General features: G+C 39.7%; 1 protein-coding gene across 1 annotated transcript; it reads left to right on the forward strand.

Annotated features, from left to right (window-relative positions):
* The first annotated feature begins 496 nt into the window (after nucleotides 1-496).
* telo2 (TEL2, telomere maintenance 2, homolog (S. cerevisiae)) lies at nucleotides 497-10,122 on the forward strand. Its single transcript, XM_034120178.1, is given in 22 exon segments — nucleotides 497-603; nucleotides 1,182-1,554; nucleotides 2,402-2,679; nucleotides 2,788-2,856; nucleotides 3,400-3,422; nucleotides 3,424-3,548; nucleotides 3,632-3,734; nucleotides 3,814-3,882; nucleotides 4,179-4,320; nucleotides 4,977-5,113; nucleotides 5,196-5,281; nucleotides 5,822-5,914; nucleotides 5,999-6,084; nucleotides 6,179-6,270; nucleotides 6,459-6,575; nucleotides 6,670-6,741; nucleotides 7,062-7,232; nucleotides 7,327-7,418; nucleotides 7,507-7,606; nucleotides 8,197-8,261; nucleotides 8,396-8,511; nucleotides 9,494-10,122. Coding segments are annotated over 21 exon segments (2,499 nt in total). The 5' UTR covers nucleotides 497-603; nucleotides 1,182-1,213; the 3' UTR covers nucleotides 9,616-10,122.
* Nucleotides 10,123-10,216: the final 94 nt, after the last annotated feature.

The raw sequence follows: 10,216 nt of genomic DNA on the forward strand, positions 1-10,216 counted from the left end.
TGATTTCACCATTCATGTTAAAGCTCCATAGATAGGCCCTCCAGTCTCCAACCTATCAGCGCCACCTGCAGGTTGTAGACATGTACTGCATGGACCCTGTACAGATTGCTCATAAAGTAATAGTTTTAACTTTTGTAATTCGCATTCCACTCATGTGACTGTTAGGAAAACCTGAACCCTTTATTTCAGATTCTGAAATCACCTCTTCAATGTGAGGGGATTATTTACTGTATCACTCAATGTTGTGTTATTCTTAAACAAAAGACATGACATGTAATTGTGTACAGTCTTTTGAAGAAAATATTATTCCTTACTTTATGTATAACGTCTTACATTTAATGGGGCACAACATCTAGAACTATTACAAAAACCGTTGCTTTCTTGAATGCCTCACGGGTCAGACGGTCCCGGAACCTTTCTTCTCCTCCCTGCTCACTACGGACGTATTTTGATGGAGCACACAGAGCGAACACGGCGGGATGCTCATGTAGGAACAGAACATTTAACATAAAAAATTACGTTTTAATGTCAGAGACTTTAAATGATATCCACCATATACTATTTGTTGAATTATGTTGTTGATCGTTTAATACAAATGCCCAGGTACGTATCAATGTTGTCAGGAAAACTGTTGAAGCTAACATTCATTCAGTTATAACGTAAATTGTTGTGTGTTTAAATATTGACATTGATAGTTAACGGTACTTTGTGAACATAAATTAGTCGCTAAATTACGCTAAATGACCGTTAACTACATGGTTAACGTTAAAAGGAGAGTTACCATAAAACACAATTCACTTGATTATTCTGCGTTAAGGCTTAACATCCACAAAGTGTTGGTTTGATACTTTGATATTCAATTTAATTCAAATAGTTGTATTGGCATGATCATAATGACATACAGTATTGCCAAAGCTCTATACATATTAGGACATCTATACATACATTTATATATTTGGATTGTACTGTTATGTACAATTTGAACAAAAGCAAGAATTACATAATAAACAATATAACTAGATATTGTCTTCAGCTAAATACACATTTGCAAAATAGACTCTTAGTTACTTATTTATATCTACAACGGTGAATTGTTTTGAGTTAGTTTCATACTTATTTTTTGGAATACCTGTTCTCAGTTGTTTCGGTGTGAATAACCTATTTCTCATGTTTTTATTTAGCAGGTAAAACCAGCCTTCTTCCCATTTTCAAGATGGACTCCCTTGCCCCGCACACTGAGGTTCGTGTGGCCGTGGCCCAGTGTTTCCGGACCCTCTCTACATCCACAGAACCCGAAGACATTATCAGCTCTCTTCAAACCCTCCACTCTTTCCTGGATGAAGGGCCAGAGAGCAGAAGCACCCCGGATCAGAGAGCAGAGTTCAGCAGAGCTCACTTCACCCGCACCATTCAGTTCCTGCTCAGCAACATCCAGACTGACTGGCTGCTCGGCCTCTCAGCCGCCCAGCGCACTGACCTGTGGGACGGCCTGTTCCTCAGAGGCCCCCCCGAGCAGGCCCTGCTGGTGCTGATGGAGGGAATATCAGAGCTGAAGTGGGTAGTGCTGCAGAATTTATTCTATGCTAGTAAAAAGACCATTAAACTACAATTGTCTACAATTCTGTTCAATGTTGTAAATTGTGATATTGTATACATTCATTTTTCTCCCTTAACCTTAAAGGTAAGGTACGTTTATTTATATCAGTTCATAGTGCTTTACATTATCATTAACATACAAAATAAATGACACAGAAAACAAGACAATACATAAAAGACAGAGACAATACATACAAATAAACATAGTTAATAGTACACAAGAGGTGGAGTAATACAATATTATAACATATTTTAATAAAAGCCTTTTAACTGTGAATCCCAGTGTCCTGCACTTCTTCATAGGTAATACATTTCTTATTCACCATTGCAGGTTATATGAAACTGTGATTGTGCTCCTTAACACATAGAATAAAGCAGCAATCTATTTTCTTTATTTATAAGCTCTACTACAAAACATTTATTAGCTATCTTTTTTAGGTCACAGGACAGTTTAACATCAACTGTACATCTTGATCACACTGAAATTGGAATTATCATGCTGCCTCCAAATCAAAAGAGCTCAGGAAAAATTTGACGAGCCGTTTCCTAGTTCACTTTGACATTTTAAAAGAATGTATCTATGTATTTGCAATCACACTTGTACTGCACTTTGCTTAACTTTGAAAATGTATACTCCCTAATCCTCTGTCCATGCTTAAACAGTATTTCAAAATGATTTTGTACACAGGTCTCTCTTGAAAAAGAAAGCCCAGATTTCAATGGGACTTCCTCAATAACGGACAAAAGAGAAGATGACATCATGTTAACCATTAACTAATAATTTCTCTTTATTGTCTCTGCACAGAGCCAGCACTAGCCTGGACCTGTTGATCAGCATCACCGAGCGCTTCCTTCTGAGCGGCCGCCTCGCCGCGCTGCTCTGGTCTTCCTGTCTGCAGACGGCCCCCTCCGACTCCCCCCAGCTCAGGGAGACTCTGCTGGCTCGGATCGTGGCGCTGCCGGACCTCACCGCCAACCGGTTACATCTGAAGAACAAGCCCTGTTTCTGTCCTCAGCAGTACTTCACCCTGCTGGCCTCAGAGATGCTCACTGCACTGGAGAGGACCTGCCAAGCACTGAAAGGTGAGGGAACGTCTCTTACCTATAATAAGAGCATGTGATGGATTTATGTCGAAGATTTATTTTTAGCATATCAAAATGATAATTTCTCACCATTTCTATTTTGAACAGATGGCACAGACTGCTCCTTGATCTTCGTGGCTCAGACACTTGGAAAAGTGTGTGTCCAGGGCCACAGTGGTGAGTTCACTGTACATTTAGCTGAAACTAAATTGAATAGTGGTTATAATATGTGCCAGCAAATACAAATTCAACTCCAAAGATCTTTTTCTTTTTAAATAAAAAATAATGACATACATAATCTCCCACAATTGTGATAATAAATGATGTGTCATGTATCAAGAAAAAAATGCCAAAACATTGTTGTAGATTTTTTACATTAATTTAAGATGGTTTTGTATTACATTTATGTTTATTTTTAAAATATTTGGTTTGTAGTAGATGTCACCTTGAGATCTGAGAAATTATTATAGTATTTTTGACATACTAAAGACCAAAGAGGGCATTGATTTATGGTTATTGGTTTATTTGTTGATTTCATAGTGTTTTATGAATCCAAAAGCTTTGAATTTCTCTAGATAATATAGATTACGTCTGATAGGCATAACTGTCATCCATAAAACTGAATTTACCATTTACCCTCTCTAGGAACTAATGAGAATTGTTTATTGTGACACAGACTAAAATGTATCTACCTCTTGCATGTTTACTTCCTCCCTCCAGGTCCTGTGTTTGCGGTGATGGCCCCCCCGGCTGTCTGTGTGCACGCGCTCCGACATGGTGTGGCAGAGGGTCTGCTGGAAGCTGCTGCAGAACGTTCCTCAGCGATGGATGGAGAGCGTGCTCACCGGGCTGGTGCAGGCCGTCAGAGGGTAAACAGCTTACAGCTTATACAGCCTGCAGTTGAGTTTTCTATTTTCCCTTCATGACCCCAGTTTCCACCTCTTTTCTTCAGGCCTGAAGCCTTTGGCAGGATTATTGGGAATCTAGTGTTAACCAATAAAAAGGCCCAGTATGTGGTCACTCACAAACTCCTGTTACTGCAGTACAAGTATGAGGTAAGAAGATACCTTGCAGCCAGACAGTAAAAATGATAACTTTACGATTAACTAATGAAGATTTTTTGTTTCTCCCTAGACTCAGGTTTTGAGAACTGTCCTGGGTTACCTCGCAGCCGACAGGGAGCGGAGGCCACTGCTCCTCCAGGTGAGTGCATCAGGATATTTAGCACCCAAATGGACAAAACATAATATTTATTGATGATTCTGATGTATGTGTGTGTGTGTGTGTGTGTGTGTGTGTGTGTGTGTGTGTGTGTGTGTGTGTGTGTGTGTGTGTGTGTGTGTGTGTGTGTGTGTGTGTGTGTGTGTGTGTGTGTGTGTGTGTGTGTGTGTGTGTGTGTGTGTGTGTGTGTGTGTGTGTGTGTGTGTGTGTGTGTGTGTGTGTGTGTGTGTGTGTGTGTGTGTGTGTGTGTGTGTGTGTGTGTGTGTGTTCGTTCTCAGGTGCTGCGGGCTCTGTCCCAGGCCTGGGCTAACCCCAGTGCAGTGAAGCACACACCTCTGGAGCAGCAGCTGTATGTCAGTAAGGCCTTACTGCTGAGTGTGAATCTGCTGAGAGACGCCGAGCTGCAGGAGCTACGCTCAGGTACAAGCAGTGTTCAAAGCCTCAAAGCACTCAGTACACCAACAGTCAAATGAGAAATGAGAATGGCTCCACATATTTTTTATCCCAATCTTTAATGCTCTTGAGTTTTCATTATCAGGACAATCTTTAATATCCACACTTCAGTCATTTGAAAAATCTTTCTAGCTTGCTATCAGAGTAGAGAAAAATAGAGCCTGTTTTAAAATTACAAGAATTATCATGTGAGAAAGAACAAACCCACAGAATGTATCCTTTTTTAATGTGCCCTTTATTTATGCAGGGGGTTTATGATTAACTTATGCTGATGCTTTTTGTGATTATAGTCAACAATGCTATTTGCACCCAGAGTGTAGAATAACATAGCTACATTTTTTTGTTTTTCTCTTATAATAATGTCCACTAAAAAGGAATCTGTGATGTAATTAAAAATATTTGCTTCCCAATTTATTGCAATGTAAAATTATTCTAGTATGTTTGCTTGCATTTGAAGTGTGAGAGTATAAAACATATTTTGATGATTATTTAGATAATATTGTGGATTATTTTGGCTAAGATAATTGTGATTTGAACTTGTCCCATGCCTCAATAAGACAATATCAATTTAGAGGAGTATAAAGCGTGTGGCCTTCAGCTCTGCTCTCTCTGCTGTGTCTCAGAGTTGCTGCAGTGCATGCTGGGAGGCATGCAGAGCCACCTGGACAGCAGCGTGGTGCGGATCAGACACATGGGCATGGTGGTGGGGGAGTGCCTGAGCGCCCGCATGGACCTCAACAACACCAAGCTGAAGTTTGAGGTACAGTTGATAAAAGCCCTCAAATATTGTATTGATCATCTGATTGAGACGTGTGTCTGAGTTTGTATTTTGTGTGTTGTAGTACGATCAGGACGAGGAAACTCTGGAGCTGCTTTCTCTGATGACTCCCATCTCTGGAGAGGAGCCAGAGGAGGAGCCTGAGAACGGGTAAGGGTCTTTTTCTAATAACTGTTACGCATCTTAGTCAGAATATCTGCGATAAAAACACAAGGTGCAATCTTATTTATACTCCTTAGCGGATCATACACTTTTATGCACTGTGCTTTCATTCAGCCCTCTGGATATCAGTTTTGTGTAAGATTTGAAAGAACCACTTAAATATTATGAACTAAACATTACTGTTTGGTAGTTAAGCACTTTTTAATGTCTTTTTTATGTTGTGTTTTTTCTTTTTTACATATTTAATGAGCCTGGTGAAGGAAGCCTCAGATCTTTTTTAATTAACCACACATTTCCATGCCAACAGCTGCTTCTCTGTTATTGTTGTGCGCTTGGCAATAACAATCTAAGTAGCAATTATAAACAGTTTTTTCTTTTATTACTAAGTTTAAAAGAGCATTTGAGAAAATGATCTTCCAAGAGGGCACACTGTACTCAAAAACAAAGGGTCATATCTCATAAGACTTGTTCCTTATATATGTATTTGTAGGCATTGATTGTATTTAAGAGAAGGTCTATCATCCACAGAGTCACCTCTCCTCAAGAGACCAGTGAAAAAACTACCCAGAATGCATCATCTCAAAATAAGTCCAAATCTGACCCCGGCTCCGACCTGGACAGGTAAATATGATCTCTTCTCTGATATACTTTATGTATTTATTGTGAGACGTTTTTTTCGTAACTTTGAGTCTTTCCCTGGTGCAGCGACGACGAGTTCTCTCCGTACGATATGTCTGCGGATCAGGAAATGACTAAAGAATCGCCGCGCTATCTACGAGACTGTCTGGAAAGTATGGCTCCAGAGATTCAATTCCATCTCATAGATCACCTTGTATTTTAAAATCTAATTTGCTTCCACTTTTTCTTATCGGTTAACCCCTCCAGCTTTAATTTCCTCTGAGGACTCGGTGCGCGTGGAGCTCAGTTTGAGGGTCGCTGAGGGTTTGGTGAGGAAGAACGTCTTTGCAGCCAGAGAGGTATGATAGGAACACACAACAAAAATGACTAAAATGACTGTACATTTTAATAAGAAATCAGAGCAATCACTTTCCTTTTAAAGACGAGTCCTATATCTGTACCATAAATACAACTTTTTTCCTGAAAATGTACTCTTACATAGATGACTTTGACACTATGTTTTGTGATTGGTTATATGTTTTTTCAGATCAGTGTCCAGCTGACTAAAGTGCTTCTTCACACGGAGGATAAATACAGCATACGTGGCTTCCTGAGTCTCAGACAGACGACCATGGTGGCGCTCACGGTCACCGACTGCATCCCTGTAATAATCATTGCCACTCAGCTTTATCGCCATATCAAGCATCTATTCTGCTTTTTTACATTTTATTTTATTGTATTTTTGCGTTCTGGGATAGGTGACTCAGTATTTGACCACAGAGTTTTACTCCATGAACTACGGTCTTCGCCAGCGGCTCGATATCTTGGAGGTACGTCTACACTTTTCATTTGTGGGTGTGCCTGGAATAACAAAACAGTGATTCATTTAGGGCTGCAATTTAAGATGATTTATTATAATTAAAGAATCTGCAGATTATTTTCCAGATCAATAATGGTGTATAAAATGCCCCCAAAAAGTAAAGTGATATACAAGAAAAAAAAATACCAATATTTGAAAGTCTAAAACACAATTGTTTGCATTTTATTAAATTACAAAAATATTCTTTCTGTCGATCGACTCATTTTTGCAACTCTAGATTGATTTGAACTTTTAGTTTTTCATATCTCGGTTTTTGTTTTGCTCTCTCAGGTCCTTGCCCTGGCAGCACAGGAGCTTTCTAAGCCAATCAGTGAAGAGAGAAGTCCTTCTGTAGGTGTTTCTTCCTGCACTGATCTGACCCCGTACCCCGGTGACAACCCTGTCCACTGGAGACAGGTGGTAGAGAGGCGGATTCAAAACAAGACAAAACGTCTCACTAAGGTAGTAAAAGTGGACCAATGTTTCACCTTTTTTTGTTTTTTCAGTGAAGTTTACTCCTTCAATAACTTAATATTCATTTTTTATTTTTCTGCAGGGGGCCACACAACCTCCAGCTAAGGCCACACCTAACCGCTACGCCCCGGTTGCCGGACATTTCTTCTTTCCTCTTCTCAGCAACTATGACAAGTAAGTATATTATTTATGTCAAGATTAAAGCTCAAAACTCGTAGTGATTTCTGTACAATTAAACTGGAGTGTAATACCTTCCTGCCAGGCCTCAGGTGACCTTTGACCTGTTGGGCGGCGACCATCTTGTACTGGGCAGGTTGATCCACACCCTGGGCCTCTTCATGCACCTGGCAGTAAATGCACCGGTAATATTATCCATTTGTCCATTTTATATGTGATATAATTTAAATGTATTATCTCTTCGATTGACACACGGCATCTATTGCACGTCTGTCCGTCCTGGGAGAGGGATCCCTCCTCTGTTGCTCTCCCTGAGGTTTCTCCCATTTTCCCCTTTAAACTGTGGGGTTTTTCTCTGGAAGTTTTTCCTTGTACGATGTGAGGGTCTAAGGGCAGAGGGTGTCGTATTGTCATACTGATATTCTGTACAAACTGTGAAGTCCACTGAGACAAATGTAACATTTGTGATATTGGGCTATATAAATAAACATTGATTGATTGATTGATTGATTGATTGATTGATTGATTGAATGTTAAGCTTTTTTTTTTTAAATCTCAACAGCACCCTTGAACTGCATTTCAATATGTATTTGATTATAAAAAAATAAATTAGTCAAATGATTTATGAGCAGGCGGAAAAGTTGTATTTCTGTACATTTTAAGACCAGAATTAGGGCTTGACACAACAAATCACAATGTCACACTTAGCCTATACATTTTTGAATATCAATTTTCCCAGCTCTGACTTTTATTGTGTTGTTTTTTGTTGTTGCAGGTAGCTGCACAGATGGGTCGTGCTTTATTGGACTTTGTGTGGGCGGTGCGCTACCACGCTGACCAGTACGTATGATGCATATAAGTGTTTCAGACAGTTCATTGATAAAAAAAGTCGGAGGAATCTATTTGTGTTTATTTACGGCACTGTAGTGTAGTATTCATGTATGGCTACTAAACTGGAAATGTGTCTGTTGCAGGATGGTGAGACGAGGCGTCCTCTTCGCTGTTTGCTCCGTGTTTCTGAGCATGCCCAGTCAGAACCTGCTGGTGGACCTGAACGAGCAGCTGTTTGAGACCAGAACCTGGCTTGCAGGTAAATAGAAAACACTGCCGGGGACAAAAGTTAGTCTTCAAACTTTGACATACAGTCCATCTATTGAAATCTCCCTTATAGTTATAGGACTGTTATTTTTATACTTGTGGATTTAATTCTAAAATTGCACATGAATAAAGCAATACACTGTTTATATTTACTAAAAATAGAATAGCCTTCAGTTCAAATGCATGATTCTTGTAAATGAGCGAATGTCTGAGGCTGCACCTGCGTAGTGTAATTCTGTCAGGGATGTCCTTTCAATGACACACACACACACATACACACAAACAAACACACGTACAGCTGGACTGAGCATTTCTGGGAAACAGAAGAGGAACAAGGATGTCCTGTACTGCAGGACCGTCCATGACGTGATTGGCCCAGCAGCAGTTTGATGTTTCTTTATCCCTCTGAGGATTAAAGTAGTTTCACATTGCAGCTGAATGACAATTGACACAGTTTGTCCTCCCACGTACGATTGTTAATTGTGCAAAAGAAAATGCCAGGATTATATGCATATCAACGATTTTGCTTTTATTATCATTCCGAAAGATCTAGGTGGTCTTTGAGCTAAAGATGTTGATAATATTTTCGTGCTGTTAGAGGAATAATTCAGATTTTTTTTTTAAGGTGGGGTTGTATGGGGTACTTACTTTCCATACTGTTAACCATACAGCTGTTATTTCCCCTCTTACTTAACAAAATAGTTGCTTTGTTTTCTTGTGTCATTGTGTGACTTTTATGAATCCAAACTAACCAAAGGAGTCTGGTAGAGAGCAAAGATAATGATTTCAGTTCCCCGATTGAAAGGCCTGTCTCAAGGCAAGGTAAAGTGGTCAAATCAACTGATATTGATTTTACTGTGACGCTAAAAGAATGCCCCCGTCCACAGCAGTACATTGCTATTGTAGGTCATAGACTGACTATGAATAAGTACCTTATACAACCCCACAAACTATCCCTTTGTTAATTTCCACAGATGTGGCTGAGGGAGACCCTGATGAAGACTGCAGAAATCTGGCCATACAGAGTTTGGTCCTGCTGGATAAGAGCCTGAAGAAACAGCTACAAGATCAACAAGCACTGGGCATGGAGACATGATCGCAGCACTAACAATGAACAATGAAACACTGAATGTGTCTCTGATGCTTGGGGGGGGGCTTCACTGTACCTCCGTCTCATCTTCACCCGGAGGACTGAGGTCAATGGAAGTGATGCTCCGGATATTTGCAGACACTGTCCTGGAACACACAGGCAAAGGCAACACACAGAGAGAGGGCAGACCTTTTCCAAAGTAAATTTTTTGTTCATAACTAAATCATGTACACACTACATTGTTTAGATGAACATAGTGTATCATTTATGAACCAGATAAAATATTGATTGAATGGAGAATAGGATGCCATTTGTGTCCACCAATACAAGTTATGAGGATATCCTTCTCCACCTCTTTCCTGTACTGGCATGTCCCTGTACTCTGGTTGTTTGTTTGCAAAGGACATCCTGTGAATATACAAAAATAATGGAAATACTACTACTTCACCCTGTGACAAATGTGTGTATGTTCCCAAACAATGACTTTTTTTTTTAAATAAACCGTTGTTTATAGTTGTATTCTCAATTTCCTTGACTTGATGTTTAGTACAAAGATTGGCATTGATTAGTGTGATTATTTTTGTAGTAAATACAGATGTAGCTACTA

The sequence above is a fragment of the Trematomus bernacchii genome, unplaced genomic scaffold, assembly GCF_902827165.1.
Source record: "Trematomus bernacchii unplaced genomic scaffold, fTreBer1.1, whole genome shotgun sequence".
NCBI classification, from domain to species: Eukaryota; Metazoa; Chordata; class Actinopteri; order Perciformes; family Nototheniidae; genus Trematomus; species Trematomus bernacchii.